The 22,984-nt window shown below is 42.2% G+C and overlaps 1 protein-coding gene across 1 annotated transcript in view; it reads left to right on the top strand.

Moving 5' to 3' along the window:
- The first annotated feature begins 1,029 nt into the window (after nt 1-1,029).
- The window catches only part of LOC131691442 (large ribosomal subunit protein uL3m), a 40,466-nt gene continuing 18,511 nt past the window's right edge, over nt 1,030-22,984 (top strand). The window contains exons 1-3 of the mRNA XM_058977879.1: nt 1,030-1,191; nt 1,247-1,328; nt 1,378-1,632. Coding sequence (XP_058833862.1) covers nt 1,133-1,191; nt 1,247-1,328; nt 1,378-1,632 — 396 coding nt within the window. The 5' untranslated portion in view covers nt 1,030-1,132. The remainder of the gene's footprint in view (nt 1,192-1,246; nt 1,329-1,377; nt 1,633-22,984) is intronic.

Raw genomic sequence — 22,984 nt, 5'->3', positions numbered from 1 at the left:
TTAGGATGGCGGCCGGGGCCCTTCCCAGTAAACGAAATGGCGGCTAGGCGTGTTAAAATACATGCTGGCGAGCGGTAGGCTATTGAAACATTGTTCTAGGCAACCCGCCGTAACTCGCCAGCAACCCACCTTGATAGTGTGGGTTGAAGTAAACGAACGAGCATCCTGATCAGAGATGCCAGATTTGCAGACAAATCTGCAAATTCGCAGACTTTTAATTTACGCTGAAGATTTTTTCGATGACGCAGATATTTGCAGATTTTTTAGTTTGGTTGCAGATATTTGCAGATTTTTTAGTTTGGTTGCAGATATTTACAGATTTTTGAATATAAAAGTTTTTGGTTACACTAGCTTTCCTGACATTTTTTATTCTTCCTAGACTTTTAAAATTATTATTGCAGACATTTGAAAAAAGTACCTGGCATCTCTGATCCTGATTCTTTGGCGCACGATGAAAAGTGAGAAAATGCCGAGCTTCACCTCGGATCTACCTATTAGAACACTTAGGGACTTCGAAAAAAACCGATTAAATTAACTATGACCGAACCGAAAGAAAACTTATGGCAACAGAAAGGCCCACTACGTCATTTGTTTGTGCTTTTCTTCTTCATATCCTCTTGTTTTTTCGGCTTCATCAAAAAAAAAATGACAACCGCACGGTTAAATAAAACAACCTGCAGAAAAGTTCTTTTAACTTACTTTTGAGTTGTGCGTCGCTTTCGCACTTATTAGTGTTGTCGAAAACAAAACGAGAGGTTCGACTCAGTCGAGATCTTCCGTGGGGGAAGTTACTTTTGAGTTGTTTGGGGTGAACTCAAAATTAGGTAAATTCAACTTAAATTTGAGTATAAAAAACCTATCAATGAGTTGTAATTTTTGCCGTGGTTAAATGGAAACTACCTTCAACACGGTTTACCTAATTTTAAGTTCCCCCACGATACCACGAGATTGAGTCAAAGTCCTTAAGGAACTCTATTTTAGGTAGTTTTTTGTTTCCGTGCGCACTCACACACAGAAAAAAATGTGCACACCTGTATCCGTCTTGTCCCTGCTCAGTTTCGCTTCAAGCAAAAACGACATTAGATCCAATTGTCTGATATAGAATTATTGGCCAAATACATTTTTCGTTGAAATGATAACAACTTTCAATATTTTTGCGTCATTGCTCCAACGAAGTGTTTCGTTACCTGGGTAGGTTTGAATGTTTTACGTTAGAATAGTACGTTATGTTTTTCATTTCTTTAAGAATACATCAGCTCCGAAACAAAAACTATCTGAATCGCCCTCGGTTACGAAATCCGATTTGGTTTGTCAGGAAGGAAAGAACCGTAAGTGCGTTTTGTATAAAAAATCAGATTGTTCGTATATGTTTTCTAGGTTCATGACGAGTTCCTGACTCCCGAGAATACGACGTTTGTTAAGCAAGTATTGCACGATAAATTTGGTTCTCCTGCTCTCATAAAGGGAGTGCTTACATTCGATCAATCAAACCAGTCTTTGTTACAAATCGAGCACCTTCCGAAAACACAATGGCAAGTGGGTTTCAGAAGAACGGGCGTCATAGCGAAAAAAATAGGACAATATCCTTTGTGGAAGAAGGATGGAACAAAGATTCGAACTACTTTATTGCAGGTTTGTTTATAAAAAATAGTGTTTAATTAGCGCATGATACTCTTCGCTATATTTTTGGGTGAATGGGGAACAGTGAAAATTTGACTGATACGAAATTTTCCAGTCGCCCGACAGATTCGGGTGGCTCGAAATCGACAGTTTCTTCCTTGACCTGATATAAGGTATACAGATGTAACCAACAAGGTATCATAAGCTAATAAATATCAATTACAATTAATCGACTAAGTTGAGTTCCGGTGTACAATTTTCTTGTGCATTGTGCATCTTGAACTACCAACTAATTGACCGCGTTATTCGTTGGTTAAAATGAATCGATTTCAACAGATTTCGTCGGGCATATTTAAACATTTGTCGCGCCGGCAGATACCCATGTTAATCTCCCAAAAGAATTGGTACAATAATCAAGTACCGAGCATGGACACCAATATTCTTTTACACACCGCACTATTTACACCTATCCGGTCGGATTCAGTGACGCCTAACAAGGATCAATATATGAAACTAGCTAATACCCATCGCGCGTTGCTGCGACTTTCAACGAAATAGGAGGAAAACACAATTTGTTCCAAAGCGCCATCTGGCGGGCAGATAATCTCCAACTACTAGCACACAAACACGCCCCATAACAAATACCTACTGTGTATAATTTTTTACGGAAATCGGTTAAGCCGTTTGGTAGTCTATAAATCATATACATACAAACTTTGACTTTTATATATTGCGCACTTCCCACCAACATGGACTCCGCACTTTTAAAGTGCGAGTGATCTCAAAACTGCGAGCTGTCAAAACACATGTATTTCAAGTAATAGAGATGGTACTTTCATAGACAGACCAGTCGAACTAACCAGTCTATGAGAAGAATTTAATGGAAAAATGGTAAGTGCGCAGTGCGGTTAGAATCCAGTTTTTAGTGCCACAAGCAATATATAGATAGATAGATAGATATGCTGGAATTGGGTTCAATAACCCTATTTTCTGCTGTTTTGCCTGTACAGAATATGTAGTTGCAAACAAACAAAAAATTGTAAGTACAAAACGTCAGAAATAGGATGATATTCTGTTCTATATCGAAAGATGAACAGGCAAGATAACGACGACAATGAACGGTGATGGGACTGTGTGTTTAGCACTTTGAGAATTTTAGTATCAAAACGTGAAAATAGTTTCTAAAGAAACTCAAGTCGAAATGTTTTACACGCAGATAGACAAAAAATCCTGCAGCAATTGAATAAATAGCCTCTAATCAACTTGGGAATCGCAAGTCATGGAAAAAGTTTATATTTCTATATGAAATCTACATGTACGAGAGATGCCGAAGAAACCATTTCAAAAGCGGGGAAACATCATCATACGAATCGGGTTGGAATCAAACTAGTAGGCCGGTGCAATACACTGTATACGTGTATTTTACAAATCATCCGATACGTAAAATAGGTAATACATACCTTGATTTATAACATCTCGCGCTATCATAACTCTTTGTCTGCATAACGTGTTATCAATCGGTAGTTTTCAACTAAATACACAGTACAGAAAAAGTAGCGAATTCTGTCTAAATACTGTTACAATAGATAGTGATCCGGCCCATTACGTAGATAAGATTAGCTTTTATAGGCAATACTCCCGTCGGCTGTGTGGAGTTCAAATTGCTTTTGTTTAACTAAACAACTACATAATAAAATATTCTTTACAGGTCGCATCGCTTGCTTGGAGCGAATTCTATACCTTATACCCTTCCAAACCACCAACTCCGCGACACCTATGGAAGAGTCTGATGAATCGTCGTCCTTCCGTTAAGTAGGTGGAGCATCAACACTTCCCGTCTACCTTATCCTTTATCTTTCCCCGTGAACGATGGAGATGGGGGCGGCCGGCAATTATGGCTATCATGTGCTGAGGTTTTAATATGGGTCGGATTGGTATGAATTCCTACTTACTACTTCCTAAGCAACTTTTATTAGATAATCAGCAGTCATACATGATGAAGTTAGTGTGCAATCCGCCAAAATCATCGTCACAACGCAACGCAACTATCCGATCGGAAGACGTCTATCTTCAGCATTCAACTTGTGTAAAATCTCTAACGTAGGTAGTTGGGATATCCAAACCAGGTGCGCTACTGTCGTCATGTCTTTGGGGCTGAGTTCGACAGAATTGACAGCGGTTATTCCTCTACCCAGTCAAACTAGTCCGGAACCGGTTCGAACTTCCAGCTTGAATTCCAGCTCAAATGCATCAACCGATAGAGTCGGAATCGTTGTTTTCCTTGAGCAAGATTCCATACTGAATCCATTCAGGATTTCGAACCGGTTCCGGAATGGATTTGACGGATAGTTGGGATAGGTTGGTGTGGCGGCGCTAGTGTTTATCGTATATTAATTCAAATGTTTACACACGTTTGTAAATATTTTTGTTCGATCATGGATGTCTGTTCTCTGTGGTACCGTGCACGGACACCAATATTCTATTATACATTTAAATGATTCACACTTCTCCGGCACGGTGAATGCATTGATTGTATAACATTCCCTCGAAAACCATTCCCCAGAAGAAAAAATACCGAAGGTTTTTCCCCAGAAACACATATTCCAGAAAGTACTAATTCCCAGAAAACTAATCCCCAGAAAGTACCAAAGCCCAGAAAACTTTCACCCAGAAAGAACCATAACCCAGAAAACTGTTCCGCAGAAAGTACCAAAACCCAGAAAATTATTTTACCGAAATTTTTTCTTCTATTTTCTCAATAAACAATTCGTTACATTTAGATCATGTGTACTTAAATACTTGTTATAAGTTTGCTATTCACATTTTTTCTAATATTTACGCATCGCGCTTAAATTTAAACGCATTAACCCATTCATGCCCATGTTGTTTGTGAACAACTACGTTTGTAAACAGCTATAACTTGAAGTTGAGGCAAGATTTGCTCGCAAAAACAAGTAAGTCTAATAAATGTAACTATTTCCTTTCATTTGAGCATTAACAGTTACAAAGATCAGCTCTAGAACTGAAGTTATTGCAATTAGTCTGATTTGATTCCGCTGGAGCAGTGCTGCCAAGGACAGTTTACGTTGACGACGGAAAATGAATTTTTCACATATCTTCGTAATGGTGCAATATTTTTGAAAACTGATAAAACTTATCAATTTAGTCTGTCTTTGGCTATGTTTTCCATACAATTCGACTATTGTAAATATTCTAGGAGAATTGTATTGAGCATGGTAAGGTAAAAATTGAGCAGCTTCTGGCACTGCAAGGGAAGCACCTATCTTTATGAATAAAGACTTTTCGTGTTTCTTGATCTCACCGTTCTCAAGGAAAATAGTTTTGAAACCCTACATGCAGTAGAAAAAAGTTGGGCATGAAAGGGTTAAAAAAGATGGAATGGGTGATGATTATATGTTAAATGAAAGCTTTCGATTCCTATTTGATAGAAAAAATATAATTGGTTTTGAACCATATTTTGCATTTAAAACCGCTTGCTCCGCATGTAGCAATAGTGGCCCAATTGCTAATTCCGGTTCCTATAGACGCAAAACCCATTGATTACTTTTAAAGCATGCAACTCTAGGTACATTTGGCCCACTATAGCTGCATAGGAGCTCAAAAATCAAGGAAAACTCATTATTTCAGTTGTTTTTTGAGCAAACTTCTATGATAAAACTTGTGTTGCCATGCGAGTTTAGTGCAAACCACAAAGCAAGAAATAATTAACGGCGTTTGGCATTTTAATCGAGTGTTTAGCCTATTACTGCGACTAGTAGTACACCGCGGCTATTGGAGCACCCACCCTATTGTTTGTTAAATATTCAACAATCGTCGATTTTCAATATTTGCGGCATCGTGCCGCGGAAATATCCCAAAACTCTATAATACATTTGAGTTGCAAAGACATGTAATATTACCTGAAGATTTAGAAACATAAAAAGAGCTCCATTAGGTTAAATACCTAGTAGGACACCCCAAATCTCTATCGCTTTGCGTGCTATTGACGGTTAATGATTGAGCACAAAGCTTTGGTTGCCTAGAGCCAAACTAAATTTTTTCTCGATTTCTTGGTACAATGGCAAGCAACGTAGGATTTTGTGAAATCGTGCACTTGTTAATGAAAAAGCGCTGTAAACGTCATTAAAATCGACGCAAATTTGCATACGGACAGTTTTTAGAAGAAATGAAACATTTTTATGGTAATGGCATTCGAATTTCACTTTTGAAGACGAGAACCCCATTAGCCGAAACTTTACTTAAGCGGGACCCATGTAATTTAAACATCAATGTCACAAATGACGTTTCAAGGTCGCAGAGATGTTTGTTTTTGTCGTTTAAAGTTAAATTGAAGAGCCGAAACAAAATAAAAATAAAAAAATCAAGATCCATTCAGTAGATCTTTCGCAAATTATTCCCAAAAAATTTCAATTTTAGGCCTCGAGAGTAGAATTGAAATTTCGATGGTACGTGGTGCAACAAACATCGAAGAATGTTATAAAAATCTTTAATGTGATAGTTCGAATATGTTTTTCCTATTTTAGCCAACTTTTTGCTCCAGCTATTCCATAGTGTGCTGGAAAGAATGAATCAACCCTATGTTTGAGAAAACCGGTCAGACGAGTAGATAACAAGTTTCATTCCGAGGGCCATTTGGCATACATATTCAAAGAATTGCTCATGTTTAAAAGAAGGAGTCAACTCCTATGTTTGAATAAACCGAGCATACGAGTTGATCACAGGTCATGTCCTTATTGATTCATCTGCTACATAAATTGACATCCGCGGGTCAATCGGAACATTGAGCATTGAACGAACGTTCCTACCCTTAGTACACATGGTCCTTCCAGATAAATCAGAATCCAACTACAAAAAAGCTCTAGAACTAATGAAAACCATAGCAGCCAACAACAATATTATAATTAATCCGTCGATTGCATTAACAGATTTCGAAACAGCTGAGATAAACGCTATCGCAAGGATTATTCCCAATTCTGTGCGATATGGTTGCTTTTTCCACCTAACGAAAAATTGGTGGAAACGGATCCAAAAATTGGGATTATCTGGAATTTATTTGAAAAGCGTGCAAATGCAGATCTCTTTCAGACAAACCCAGGCCTTGGACTTTTTGAAGCCTCAAGATGTGCCTGAAGGCTTGGGTATTGGGGAAGCGAAGGGTTGGAAAACACTGCGCACAGGCACAGGCCAGATTTTCCCCTGAATTTCACATGCGATGCAACACCATGGACCATGCGATACAACACCCTCAATGACATACCTCAAACGCAATAGAAGGGTATCACAACCAATTAAATGCACTCTTAAAAGGTACCAGTGCCCTTAAACTTTATGCGGTTGTGAAAGCATTCAAAGAGGAAGAGCAGTCCACGCCGGCGGAATATATGCGATATCTGCAAGGAGATATGATAAACCGGCGTCGCTGTAAAAAAAAACATGCAGGAGACAAAAAATTAAAAGAAGTTTTAATTGCCGACCAGGACGATGGTACAACATTAAAAGATACCATTTTATCAATAGCTCTTATAATACAAAACCAAACCAGAATATTAATACTAATAAAAAATAAGTCATCTTCAGTTAAAATACCTCAATTTCTGGGAAATGGTTTTTTCTGGGGTATGAACTTCTGGGTATTTGTTCATTCTGTGTAACGGTTTTCTGGGCAAAAATACTTTCTGGGAAAAGGTTTTCTGGTAATTGGTACTTTCGACGGAATGGTTTTCTGGAGAATGGTTCTTTCTGGGGAAAAAACTTCGGTGTTTTAGTTTCTGGGGAATGGTTTTCGGGGGAAAGTCGTACAACCGAATGCATTTGATGTTTATGAAATAATATTAGTGTCCGTGCATGGTACTGAACCGTCGCGGAAACGGATCGGAAAGGTGTAAATTTGGCTTTAAGGGGAGCGTCTGATGTAGTGGGTAAAACATAAACTTTTTATTTGCTTAATTGTTATTATTGAACCTCTAGAATGGTCTACCGCAATCTCGGTGGTCACACTGAACCAGTAGTGCATATTTTCATTTTCAAATGCCAACTTCCAGTTCAATCCACCCCAACCATGACTCAAATTCAAAGCCTCCTTTAATCATTCACTTTCAAGTTGGCGGGATTTTCATGACTAAAGCGTACGTCTTCATTTCAAATTGATGCTTTTTTATTCACCCTCAAAAGTCCATCTGCTCTGTAGAGCTCAGTTTAGGGTAAATGTTAACATGTTTTGCATTTTCAAGGTTACATTAACAGTAAGAAGTATGTTCAGAGTAGTTTTGCTTGAAAAGCCTAGTCAATACCCCAGTCGAGAGATATTCAAAGGGTCAATTAAATTGAAAATGAATGGTAAATGATACAGCAGCTCGGCTGTTTGAATAAATGATGCAAACAAACTACTGCGAATTGAGCATAGTTAGGGCATGATTTGAGATTCGTTCCTCCTTCAAGTTCAAAATAACCTGTTGGAAATTTGCAGCTCTGCACTGAACTACTTTGGGGCTATCCATATACCACGTGGACAATTTAGGGGAAAGTAGGGGTCACGAGAAAGTCCACGTTTGTCCATGGGTAGGAGGAGGGGGTGGGAAATGTCCACGTGGACTTTTCATTATATTTATTTGCATTGAAAAACTTTTTTTTTTGTTTCTTTAATAGAGGTTTCAACCTTAAGGCTCAAGTTACCTCAAGGCTTGGTAGTATGCGTAAGAAAAATTGTGTTCAGCTTTGCCACCAGATTATCCATTTAAACCTTTTCAAAACTCTAAAAGAAGAATATCAGTCGATTTATTAGGTCATCACGATTCAATTCATGCAAAATACCTGCTGGAAAAACCATCGGCTTAGCTGGATGGTGCTTTTGAAAAAGTGGCTGTGATTTTTTATCACACTACCACACCGAGCTGGGGTACGCAACACAACTGCGCAATGAAAAAACCACAGCCACTTTTTCAAAAGCACCATTTAGCTAAGCCGATGGTTTTTCCAGCAGGTATTTTGCATGAATTGAATCATGATGATCTAATAAATCGACTGATATTCTTCTTTTAGAGTTTTAAAAAGGTTTAAATGGATAATCCGGTGGCAAAGCTGAACACAAATTTTCCTACGCACACTACCAAGCGTTCAATTCTAACACATGCTTAAAAAAGGTAACTTGAACCTTAAGGTTATTCGCCTCTTTTTAGGGTTGGAGAAATTTCTTTTGGAAAAAGCCTAACCCTGTGCGGGGTTGGTAACCGAACCCTAATTTTTTATTTGAATCAAGAATCCATAGGTAACTGCAATTTTGTGCTAATATGGTGAATCTTTAAAACGTAAATATGTCGTTAAGAAATGGGATATTCACATGCAAATTTTACTAAAGACGAAAGAAGTGTATGACATTCTGTGGTTAAAGTTTGAACGATTTTAATTAAATCCTTCATACTACGTTCACACTACGAGTTAAAACGTTATTAACGCTATCCTGACGTTTTTCTTGTTGCGAATTATTATAACATGTTTTAACTCTGTAGTGTGAACATAGTAGTCTAACACATTGAAATTTTTTCCAAAAAACTCTTTTTGTTGAAACTAGTCGAAAAACAAAAATCTTAGAAAGTCCACGTGGGGAGGAGCTAGGGGTAGAGGAGTTGTCCATGCTTGTCCACGGAGGGGGAGGAGGGAGAATTTTTTTTTGTGCGCGTGGTATATGAACGGCCTCTTTTGTTTTAAACAGCCATGCACTGCCGCTATACGCATAACCGTCCCATGTGCTATGAGATTCCTTATACACATAGAACAATTATGCGTATAGCGGCAGTGCATTCCTCAGGCGTATTTGCTGTAACACACGTAGATTTCAAACTATCGGTAACTTTAATAGCGTATTTCTCAAAACCGCGCTTTTCAACTTGACGAACACGGTAACTCAAAAACTAATCAACGAATTGACTTGATTTTTTATGATAATGCACAATACATATGTATACCCGAGCGGAGAATGTTCGGCAAATAATTACTCAGGTTGTTGTCGTTTTGGTCGTTTTAACGGTTAAAAGATCAAAATGGAGAGCAGCAAATTTGTCCTATGACATCAAGCAGAAAACTAATTCTGCTATCAGTGAGAATAAATTGAAAGCTCATTGAGATGTTGCAATTTTTTTTGATAACAAAATATGTATTCACTGTGATGTTTCACCAAAGAAATATAAACATAGAAAATTCTTCTAAGAAACAAGGATAGCAAAATAAGATCAAAATTTGACGTCATATTTAAAAAATCTAAAACTGATAGCAAAATAAGATTTCAATTTGATGCTATTATCAAAATATGATTTCTACTTGTTGTAATTTTGATGTTCGACTTTGCTCGGGTAGCCTGTCGACGAGCCACAGAAAACGTAATAAACAAATTTTTCCCTATTATTTTGTAGTAAAATGAGCACCTCTAGTATACTTTTACCAACTCCCCCACCCCTACAAAAGTCTACGTAGACGTTTCCATTTTTTAATTTCTGGAAAATGTGAAATTAGCTAGAAGCACAGCATAATGTTCAAATGAAAATCAAACGTGAGGCGTTCAGAATTATTTCACGTTTTTAAAATATTATGGACAAAAACAAACATCGATCAATAATGCTTTTAACATTGTTTTTTGTCTTCGACTACTCAAATCAATTAGTACCAATTCAAGAGAATTTTAAATCAAAATATTTGTCTCCGAAATACAAAACTCGTATTTCGAAATTATGTATAATTTTTTATAAATTTCTTACGACTTTGTGAAAGTTATCCTTTTTAATTCCACTATACTTTCGGTAGGAGTTATACGAACACCGTGCAATATACGTGTTTTTTTGGGGCTGTGTCAACTTAAGGACTCTATTCATCTTCATGCATCTTCGAAAAAATCTTATAGTTTCCTTATAGTACATTTTTGGTGTAGAACCGGTCTGATCGGCATTTCGCCCTAGGCCAAAAATGCGTGCCCCCCTGAACCCAAATTTTAACTAGGACGAATTAGCGCATGGGCGCCATTTAAACTCCTTTTTTAATATTAAAATAATTATTTAGTATCATTCAGTATCATTATTATTAGTTGTAATGCATTCTTACCTTCGCGTTTCCATAATTTACCTTGAGGTAGAGGTGTGCGCCGATGCATTTTTAATCGGCGGCGGCGTAAGCGACATATTTGGCCGGCGGCGGCGGCGTCACGCCGTTGGACCCCATCGGCGGCGGCGCGCCGGTGTGTATCGGCGTGACGAATATTGACTCCTATGTAACTAAAAAAATTCTTGGCAGTACAATTCCTTTCCCAAATATTCGGTTTTTATTGTAACAGGCACATACAAACAGACGTTACAGCTTGAAGAAAATTCTAAAAAAAATCATCGCCCACATTGTATTAGCGACATCTGTTGAACACATTGCACAAAATGTAATTCTCCTAACCACATCAATTTTTTTTAACTGAAGCTCTAATAGTGCCCACTCTGCTTGCGAAATGCAAGATAATAAATGAAAGGTGGAACTATTTTTACAGTTGTAAAATTTGAAGAACGAAATAGAAAAATTGACGATGTCGCATATACTACGACTTCGCATGAAATAATGATTGCAATGGACAAATTTGAAGAATGCAGAGTAACGACTGTATTTCAATGACCATAATAATTATTTATTGTTCTATATTTGGGAAATTAAGCAACGGTTAAACAGATTTTGTTTTGTTTGAGGAAATTAATTCTTGTTGTCGTTTCATTGTTTTTTGTTTTTATTTAGTCTTCTTTACCGTTGCTCTTTTAGAATCCCGCAGATATCAGGTACCCTAACACGAGGCGTTATTAATGGCATTACTGACCTTTCAAGGTAGACACATCCCAGTTAAGCTCAGCCGAAAATGAACCGGAATTCTGGCTGGCTCCAGTTCGTATTCCTGATCCAGTAACACAACCGATTCTAGTTAGAATCGGTTGTGCCACTGGATCCCGTGTACGAACTGGAACCAGCCAGATTTTCAGTTCAATTCCGGCTGAACTTCACTGGGATTACTTCATTTTCTAGGCTGGCGTTTACTTTTACTTCTTGTAAGTACAAAATCGCCGCGATGATAAAGTATATACGATTCCATGGCACTACATTTTCTATCAACGTAAGATTTGCTTCTATCTTGAATGCAAAGTATGCTCGATGTGCTGGAATCATACAGATCTACACCCTGACGAAACCTAAATATACAGTTACTATCATTCATAATAATTCTACGACTTGATGTTTTAGCTCCTGTTGGGTTAAAACAGATCACTAAACAAGCCTGATTGAAAATGGTGTGAGCGTATCTCTAGTTTTCGTGGCACCTGCACACCGCCAATTTCTCCAGCAATTCCGGGGATCAACAAATTCTAATCCATTGCATACATCTAGTTAGATTCGATACACCGAATCAATTAACTTACTAACATCCTATTATGTGCTTACTCACACATCGGATTCGTGTTGTAACTTAAGAAATGATTGTAAACAACTCCCGCCTTGGGCACTTCGACAAGAATGAATTTCACATTTCTGGCCCATTTTGTTTGTTTTGGTTTGCGTGAGATTAAAAAGACGGTAACGTTTTCGGGTAGGTGCAGAAACTAAGTAACGCATTTAGCTCTGTGTCAAAATCTTTTCATTAACGCCACGCTCGCTGATGTGGCGCATTTTTGTAATTTAAATCGACCGCTTTTCCTACGAGTGATGAAAATTCATCTCGTGTCACGTCCTATTTGTCTGTGATACGATGAATAATTTATGAGACCAGAAATCTTGCCCTCTGCATCGCTACATCAGTGCACCAACGTCGCGAAAAGTCAAGATCACTCTGCCCAACTATTCTTCAAGAAAAAAATTTCAAAATAAGTCACGATTCAATCAATGATAAATAAACCTCGTATTGAAAATATTTTTTGTATTTTTACAAAACTAGTTCACGCCAAAAAAAAAAGATTTCATTATACTCAAATGTTGAGTATGTGGTTGTATTTGAATATGTTTAATATTTTTATGATTCTAGTTCATTACTTGATGATACATTGATTTATATTAACTTTATTGACTAAAAAAGTCAAGAATTGAACGATGTGCACTAGGGGCAGATCACTTGTGATGCATTTTTAAAAATCAGCTAAATTAAATGCATTTCTTTCCATCAAAATAGAGATTCATAATGTATTTAGCGTTGCGTGTAAGACGTCAAAACCCTACGAAAAATTAGCCCTACATTCAAAAAAACGTCGAACAAAGTGAATCAGCGTAGGACGTTTGTTAAACAAACTTTTCTGCGAGGGAGTGAAAAGTTGATGCAAAAATGAATATTAAAGGCATTTTTTCTAATTTGATTCAAATTTGTTATACATTTCTAGAGTGATCTGCCCCTAGGATGTGCATAGGTCGTCAATGACTGGGCTGTGCGTAAGCCTCTTGTACCTGAAGACATAAAATAGACCCCACTTGCGGTCCTTACCCTCCTGCCCAGTAATTCCTAGCCCTGGCCTCCCCGTGGCGTCGACTGGGATACGAGTAACCTTAGTGAAGATCGGGTAACCAACCCCGGTGGGAACTTTGGTCGTATGCTGACAGGGAAGGGGGGGTTACCCTTTGTTGTGAGCCAGGACAAGCGTTGCTTACAGTTCCTATGGATTTCTCGCCGTACAAGAAGGTCAATAATACAAATGTAAGGGAACTACTGCTTTATTACACCAGACAACACTTTGTTTGTGACCTCTTCGATTGGTGGTTAACTGTAGACTATATTTCAATATATCATAATTAGTTGTTCGCTTATGCACTTATCTTGGACAAAATGAGACAATATACCACTCAACTAACTGAATTAACAACTTATCGATTTCAGCTGTGCTAACACTACGTTGTGCGCTTAGCTGGCAGCCCTAGCTGCTACCAAAAACTGTTCCGACCTGCAACATCGCCACCACCTTGAAACGTCATTTCAACATCAAAGTCTAACATCTAACCTAAATTAATTTTTCTCTACATGCAGTTAGAAGCGCTAAATTTACATAAATTATAAAGGAATATTATACGTTGATATTATTTTCGCTTGATCGTTTATCCAGATCCGAAAGTGTAGTAGATGGGACTTCTAGATTGGATTCCTCCGTCGGTGATGTCATCTGGAATGTTGGTTTGTTTTCATTGGATTCTACTGGAAGTGGTCAAGTCTATTCGTTGGTATATCCCTCACGTCTGGGTCCGGAATTGAGTGCATTCCGGCGCCGATGAGGAAATGTGCCGGAGTAAGTGCAGTGGGATCGTTTGGGTCTTCGGTCAAAGGTACCAGTGGACGAGAGTTCATACTAGCCTCAATCTGCGATAGTACGGTTGACATGTCTTCAAATGACAGGCGCGAGTTTCCTAGCTGGCGGTGCAGATGCCGTTTGGCAACTTTAACAGTGGCCTCCCACAGGCCACCAAAGTGCGGGGCCTTTGGTGGGATCATATGCCAGGTGATCCCGTTGCTCGCGAGATGAGATTCAATCATTTCAGTTTGCTTTTCGTCCTGTGAGCAGCAGATATAGTTCATGCAACTCATTGTGTGCTCCTTGGAAATTTTTACCATTATCTGAGTAGACGTGCGCAGGGAGTCCTCGCCGAGATATAAACCTTCGAAATGCTGCCAAAAAGGCAGATGTTGTAAGATCGCTGACGAGCTCAATGTGTACTGCTTTTGTTGAAAAGCAAACAAAAATACTGATGTACGCCTTCGGAGGTGCTGCTCGTTTATGTGGTGCTCGTAGGTAGATTGGGCCAGCGTAGTCCACTCCGGTAATAGTGAAGGGCCTGCTCGGGGTGACACGGGGTACGGGCAGTTGACCGGTATGCTGTTGTACTGGGACGGGATCTGCTCTTACACATTGTAAGCAGCCTCGAATAACGCTTCGTATCATTCGTCTTCCATTAATTGGCCAATATTGTTCACGTATAGTTGCAAGTGTAAGTTGGCCGCCACCGTGAAGCAACTTGAGATGATAGGATTTGAGAAGCAGTGTTGTGAAGGGATGGAAGCTGGGTAGGAGGGGAGGGTGTTTAGCTTGGAAAGGCTGGTTTGATAGTCTCAGCCTACCCCCCACTCTAAGTGTGCCCTTTTGGTCTATAAACGGGTTGAGTAAGCGGATCGATGATTTATTTGAAACGACATTTTTTTGGCTTAGGTCCTTTAGTTCCTCCTTAAATACGTCTCTTTGTGCGAGTTGCACTAGATACTCTTGGGCTTCTACTAATTGTGTTACAGATAGAGGTTTGCTGGATGGTGGCTCGAGTGTCTGCGTTCGAGTTTTCAGTCGCGCATTACGAATGAATCTGAGACAGTGTGCAGTTACCCGCACTAGCATGTTGAGTGAGGAATAACGGGTGAAAAGTTGATTTATGCTTGGTTTTGCATGTACCACGGCAACAACAACCTTACGCAGCTCTGAATTGTCACTGGGCACCGGTATAATGGCAGCAGGTGGCCAGTTATTTTCTGGTTGCCGAAACCAATACGGCCCGCTTTTCCATAAAGAACTCGAGAGAAATTCGTCCATATTCATTCCTCTGGATACTAAGTCTGTTGGATTGTCCTTGCCAGCTATGTGACACCAACGGGAACCGTGCGTGGTAGATTGTATTTCTGAAACTCGATTACCCACAAATGTTTTCCAGGTATTGGGCGGAGACTGTAACCACTGAAGAGTTACAGTCGAGTCAGACCAGAAACGAGATTCGCACTGATGACACGAGCGTGCAACTGTGCACCAATTACAGCAGCACACAACTCCAGCCGCGGTAAAGTGATGCGCTTCAAAGGAGCAACGCGTGATTTAGACGCCAGCAACTGAACTCGGATGTTTCCTTGAGTATCGATGGACCGTGCATAAATGCAAGCTCCAAATGCATTTTCCGAAGCGTCGCAGAACGTGTGCAGCTGGATTGAAGCATCCGGAAGAAAGGCATAGCGATCGGTTCGGAACTCGGAGATTTTGGGCAATTCGCGAAAGTAAGTATCCCATTTTGCTGCAACAGTAGCTGGAACTGGCTGATCCCAATCGCAATGCACTAGCCACAGCTCTTGTATCAGTAGTTTTCCTCGTATTACAACAGGTGCAATCAGTCCCAGAGGGTCGAACAGCTGTGAAATTGATGATAAAATTGACCTTTTTGTTGCCGCTTTATCAGGATGTCGCACCTTGGAATCAAAACGTAGAGTATCTTGCTCTGGTTCCCACCCTATTCCAAGTGTTTTAATGGTTTCCTGTGCCGAAAAGGTTACGGATGATTCCGTACCTATTAGTTCTGGTGATAAACCTTGTAGAACCTCCAACTTATTCGATGCAAACTTGCGTAAACTAAATCCACCTTTCCGAAGAAGCTTGATTAGCTCGTCGCGTAACTGTACCGCCTTTTCAATCGATTGTTCGCCACCTAGACAATCGTCCATGTAAAATCCCTTACGAAGAATAGTTTCTGCAAGTGGATAGCCTCTGCCTTCGTCATCAGCTAATTGTTGTAGCGTGCGTGTGGCTAAGAAGGACGAAGGAGCGAGGCCATATGTCACTGTTAGTAGCTCATATGTTTGAACGGGGTCCGTCTGCTTGAATCTCCAAAATATGCGCTGGTATGGAATATCACAAGATTGTACCTCGATTTGACGGTACATCTTTTCGATGTCCGCGACAACCGCTACCAAGTATGTACGGAAACGCAAAATGATCGAAAGAAGATCGTCCTGCACAACTGGTCCAACGTGGAGGGCGTCATTCAAGGAGAAACCAGTTGTGGTCTTAGCCGACGCGTCAAAGACTACCCGAAGTTTCGTTGTCGTGCTGGATTCTTTAACAATGGGATGGTGGGGAAGGTAATAACCTTTACAAATTTCTAGATCGTCCTTAGACGCCATGCGCATGTGTCCGAGAGAGAGGTACTCACTCATGAATTTATGGTAGTCATCCTTCAAGGACGGATTTCGCTCAAGCTTTTCTTCAAGGAGATTAAATCGTCGAAGTGCTGCTACTTTAGATTCACCAAGCCTAGTATCAAAATCAGGATGGCGTGGTAAACACACGGTGTATCGACCAGTACAGTTCCTTGTCACAGTCGACGCATAAATCGTTTCGCATTCCCGCTCTTCAACAGAGTAATCCGTTCGCAATGATAGTTCTTCTATCTTCCAGAAGCGTTCCAGACTTTCTTCAAGGGTGACAAGGCAAATTGTTGATACAGTACACTGAGCTTGCTCAGGTGATGTTGGGGTAAGTACACCCGACCCTGCGACAATCCAACCAAACACGCTGTCAATTAACTCTGGAAGGTCCTTCGCAAGATGAATACGGGCAACTGATTGGAAACAAGAGAAAAAATGAGGCAAGCCAATTATCATGTCAATTTCTGCTCGCTTGTTGAAATTAGGGTCCGCCAGAAAAATGTCCTTGGGTAATTTCCAGCCATCAATTGACACATCCTTTTCTGGCATGGCCGACGTAACACGGGGTAGGACCAAAAACTCCACATCACGTGAAAAATCCTCCTTCCTGGACCGAATTTGAGTGAGTACGGAGTCGGACGTGTGAACCGCGATACCACCTGGGCCTTGGAGCTACCTTTCTTCTTTTGAGTCTGAGCATTTGTACCATCCGATCGCTGATTAAATTGGGTTGAGAAGCACAATCTAATAATGCCCTTGCAAGATGTTTTTGGCCGTATGCATCCACGATGATGAGGACAACGGTGAGCATGAAGACGTCATTCCGCCGCAGCGCAGCGGGGAGTGGGAGAGCTTGAACCTCGTTGACGGCCACGACTGACGGTGGCGTAAGGGGCTCGTTGGTTGCTGTCGTAACGTTTGTTTGTGCCGATTGCTGTCTACGGCTATCGGAGTTGAAATAGCCCTGATTCTGAGTCATAGTTGAATTGTCTGCATAATCAGGGTGTAGAAGAGTGTGGTGACGTCGTTGACATATATGACAACTGGTCTGGCATGGACAGTTGTTGACAAAATGATCACCATGTAAACAATTGAAGCACAGTCGTTTCGTGTTTATCAGATTCATTCTCTCGTGTAGGCTAAGCCTTCTCATCTGGCCCATAGAAACACCGGGTCGACCGGACGAATTAAATTTCGGTGTGCCTTCCGTCATGGCATGGGTAGACAATCGTAGCTCGTTCGACTGACCGTCGTGTGGATATCCTGTAGAAGACCCTGAAGCAATTCCTGACCCGCTATGCATAGGACCCTTCTGTTTGTTACAAGTATCATGGTTAACTGATATTGATTCCAGCACTCGCATTCGACGTTGTAGAAACTCCACCAGCTTGGAGTATGTCGGCTCTGCCAAAGTAGAAGCGTGATCCTCCCACATGTTGAGCGTTTCATTGTGAAGTCTCGTACATAGTAAGTGCTCTAGTATTGTGCTCCAGGTTTCTATGGGCTCACCCAGTTGTTTCAGAATCTTCGTATGCCTATCAAATTCATCCACCAGCCCATGCAACGATTTGGCAGACTCCTCATTCATCATTGGTGTTTCGAATAAGGCTTGCAAATGACGTTTCTTGAGCAAGTATTCGTTTGAATAGCGGGCTACCAACGCGTCCCAGGCAAGAGGATAGTTGGCAGCGCTGATGGAAATCGACTCGATTACCTGGGCCGCCTCGCCTTTCACCGCAGCCCGTAAGTAGTGAAACTTCTGGATAGCAGCTACATCGGTATTGTTGTGAATAAGAGCAAAAAACGTGTCGTGGAAGCCTAGCCACTCCTGATAATTACCATCAAATTCAGGAAGTGAGATGGTAGGCAGTTTCAGACCAGTGAGACCAGAGAGTGGGTAAGAGGGGGGGTTTTGAGGGAGATCACTTCTAGGATTGATTGCTGGAGGTAATTTCGCAAGCAAACCGGCCTTTATTGAGAAAAGTTTCGGTTCGAAATCCGAACGATATTGAAGATTTCTCACCATCGCTTCGTTGTTGAATTCCATTTCCTCCAAGGCCAATTGCGTCTCTTCCAGCCCTTGCCATAGAATTTCTAGGTTCTCCAAACGAATAGCGACTTGCAGCGCGTCCCGATCCGCCACGTACCCCAGCAGGAATTGCTCGGCTCGGTTTAAAGAAGCAAGTAGCGTAGTCCGACGAATGATTAATTTTTGCTTTCTGGTGGTCTCATCCATCGTAACAGCGGTAGATATTGGCACTGTGAAAATAAAACCAAGTAGCACTGCTGACAGAGAGAGGGGGCTTGGAAAGGTACTAACCTTCTCCAAGGCAGATATATGCCTTGTAACTCGTATCGCAGTGAACCTAACCCTTGCACGGCTTCCGATTTGGCTAAAGATCCGTAAGTTTGTACTCGCCGATCAGCACTAGTAGTAGAGTTGCAAGCACAGCGGACTCCACAGCAAACACAATTTCCACAAAAAAAAAAGAAAAATATCTAAACGCACCAGCATAAAGGTACAAAGCGTTGGACAGCAAATTACCTGCTGCCTAATTATATTAGGCGTTGTTTTTAAAATTGAGCAGCAGCAGCAACAGCAGTCGACACCTTCCTTCTAAATAGCAGCGCGATGGCAGAACTTCTATTCCGAAAACAATTGACGGCTTTGTTTCCTGGTTGGCGTCCTATGATGGCGACGAAATCTCCTAATTGCGAATGACCGGAACGGCAACAAGCTTACGCAGGTGCAAGTCATAAATCCTGGTCACGGCACCAATATGTTGTGAGCCAGGACAAGCGTTGCTTACAGTTCCTATGGATTTCTCGCCGTACAAGAAGGTCAATAATACAAATGTAAGGGAACTACTGCTTTATTACACCAGACAACACTTTGTTTGTGACCTCTTCGATTGGTGGTTAACTGTAGACTATATTTCAATATATCATAATTAGTTGTTCGCTTATGCACTTATCTTGGACAAAATGAGACAATATACCACTCAACTAACTGAATTAACAACTTATCGATTTCAGCTGTGCTAACACTACGTTGTGCGCTTAGCTGGCAGCCCTAGCTGCTACCAAAAACTGTTCCGACCTGCAACACCCTTCTTCGGTGGTGTCCAGGTGGGACCTTAAGCAGTCCTGGCACGATGGCCCACCGGCGAGACAGGTGGTTGGCGTAGGCCCTATAAGCCGCCCCTTAAAAAAACCACATAACGAACAATACAGAAGAGAATACGACCCAGAACAATCGGCAACGACCTAGGCGACGAATAAAGGATCACGATTGGAAACTCGGAACATGGAACTGCAGATCGCTCGGCTTCGCAGGATGTGACAGGATAATCTACGACGAGCTACACCCCCGCAACTTCGATATCGTGGCGCTGCAGGAACTTTGCTGGACGGGACAGAAGGTGTGGAAAAGCGGGCATCGAGCGGCTACCTTCTACCAGAGCTGTGGTACAACCAACGAGCTAGGAACCGGCTTCATAGTGCTGGGCAAGATGCGCCAACGTGTGACCGGGTGGCAGCCGATCAACGCAAGGATGTGCAAGTTGAGAATCAAAGGCCGTTTCTTCAACTACAGCATCATCAACGGGCACTGCCCACACGAAGGGAGACCCGACGACGAGAAAGAAGCGTTCTACATGCAGCTGGAGCAGACATACGACGGTTGCCCTCTGCGAGACGTGAAAATTGTCATCGGCGACATGAACGCACAGGTAGGAAGGGAGGCAATGTACAGACCGGTGATCGGGCCTAACAGCCTGCATTCCGTATCAAAGGACAACGGCCAACGATGTGTGAACTTCGCAGCCTCCCGTGGAATGGTAATCCGAAGCACCTTCTTCCCTCAAAAAAAGATATCCACAAAGTCACTTGGAGATCACCGGACCAAGTAACAAAAAATCAAATCGACCACGTTCTAATCGACGGTAGATTCTTCTCGGACATCACAAACGTCCGCACTTATCGCAGTGCGAATATAGATTCGGACCACCACCTGGTTGCAGTATGCTTGCGTTCAAAACTTTCGACAGTGCATAGCTCTCGTCGAAGCCGAACGCCGCGGCTAAACATCGAGCGGCTACAAGATGGCAGAGTGGCTCAAGAATATGCGCAGCAGTTGGAAGTGGCACTACCAACGGAAGAGCAGCTAGGCGCAGTTGCCCTTGAAGATGGCTGGTGAGATATCCGATCCGTCATAGGTAGCACCGCAGCCACTGCACTAGGTACGGTGGGCCCGGACCGAAGAAGCGACTGGTACGACGGCGAATGCGAGCAGTTAGTCGAAGAGAAGAATGCAGCATGGGCGAGAATGCTGCAACACCACACGAGGGCGAACGAGGCGCGATATAAACAGGCACGGAACAGGCAGAACTCGGCTTTCCGGACCAAAAAGCGCCAGCAGGAAGACCGAGATCGCGAAGCGATGGAGCAGCTGTATCGCGCTAAAGACACACGGAAATTCTACGAGAAGTTGAACCGCTCGCGCAGGGGCCACGTACCACAGGCCGACATGTGCAGAGATACAAACGGGAATCTTCTCACGGAGCAGTGTGAGGTGATCCAGAGGTGGCGGCAGCACTACGAAGAACACCTGAACGGCAATGCAGCAGACGACGAGGATGGCACGGTAACGCACCTGGGAGCACGCGCGGAAGACATTACACAACCGGCTCCGGATCTCGAAGAAATCCAGGAGGAGATTAGCCGGCTCAAAAATAATAAAGCCGCTGGGGTTGACCAAATACCAAGCGAGCTACTAAAACACGGTGGCGAGCCACTGGCTAAAGCGCTGCACTGGGTGATTACCAAGATTTGGGAGGAGGAGATTTTACCGGAGGAGTGGATGGAAGGTGTCGTGTGTCCTATCTACAAAAAGGCGACAAGCTGGATTGCTGTAATTACCGAGCAATCACCCTGCTGAACGCCGCCTACAAGGTACTCTCCCAAATACTATGCCGTCGACTATCACCAATTGCAAGAGAGTTCGTGGGGCAGTACCAGGCGGGTTTCATGAGCGAACGATCTACCACGGACCAGGTGTTCGCTCTTCGTCAAGTACTGCAGAAATGCCGCGAGTACAATGTGCCCACACATCATTTGTTCATCGACTTCAAAGCCGCATACGACACTATCGATCGAGATCAGCTATGGCAGATTATGCACGAGTACGGATTCCCGGACAAACTGACGCGATTAGTGAAGGCGACGATGGATCGGGTGATGTGCGTAGTACGTGTCTCAGGGACGCTCTCGAGTCCCTTCGAATCACGCAGAGGGTTACGGCAAGGTGATGGTCTCTCGTGTTTGTTATTCAACATCGCGCTGGAAGGTGTAATAAGAAGAGCAGGGATCGACACGAGTGGTACGATTTTCACAAAGTCCGTTCAGCTACTTGGCTTCGCCGATGACGTTGATATTATTGCACGAAACTTTGAGAAGATGGAGGAAGCCTACATCAGACTGAAAAGAGAAGCCAAGCGCGTCGGACTTGCCATCAACACGTCGAAGACAAAGTACATGATAGGAAGAGGTTCACGAGAAGAGAATGAGAACCGCCCGCTTCGAGTTTGCATCGGTGGCGACGAAATCGAGGTGGTTGAAGAGTTCGTGTACTTGGGCTCACTGGTGACCGCCGACAATGATACCAGCAGAGAGATTCGTAGACGCATCGTGGCAGGAAATCGTGCTTATTTTGGCCTCCGCAAGACACTTCGGTCGAACAGAGTTCGCCGTCGTACGAAGTTGACCATCTACAAGACGCTGATTAGACCGGTAGTTCTCTACGGGCACGAGACCTGGACCATGCTCGTGGAGGACCAACGCGCACTTGGTGTCTTCGAACGGAAAGTGCTGCGTACCATCTACGGTGGAGTGCAGATGGAAGACGGCACATGGAGACGGCGAATGAACCATGAGTTGCATCAGCTGTTGGGGGAGCCGCCCATCTGTCATACCGCGAAAATCGGACGACTACGGTGGGCCGGGCACGTAGCCAGAATGTCGGACAATAGCCCGGTGAAAACGGTTCTCAATTGCAATCCGACCGGTACAAGAAGACGCGGCGCGCAGCGGGCACGATGGATCGACCAGGTGGAAGACGATTTGCGGACCCTTCGCAGACTGCGTGGCTGGCGACGCGCGGCCATGGACCGAGTGGAATGGAGGAATCTTTTGTATACGGCATACTTCGGCCTTAATCTGTTAATAAAAAAAATGTGCAACGATTTTCGTAAATGCTCGTCGTGTTATCGTGATATTTTAGCCTTGATCTTACCGTCGGATTTTTTACACAGAGTCACGTGTCTTATAGTTTTCTTCTTTATCTCACGGACATGAATTATGGCTAGGTAATGTATTTTTGGTGCTCAGCGCAGTTTAATTTAATTTCGA

Source organism: Topomyia yanbarensis, chromosome 1 (genome assembly GCF_030247195.1).
Source record: "Topomyia yanbarensis strain Yona2022 chromosome 1, ASM3024719v1, whole genome shotgun sequence".
NCBI classification, from domain to species: domain Eukaryota; kingdom Metazoa; phylum Arthropoda; class Insecta; order Diptera; family Culicidae; genus Topomyia; species Topomyia yanbarensis.
This window is presented reverse-complemented; position numbering and strand designations above follow the sequence as displayed.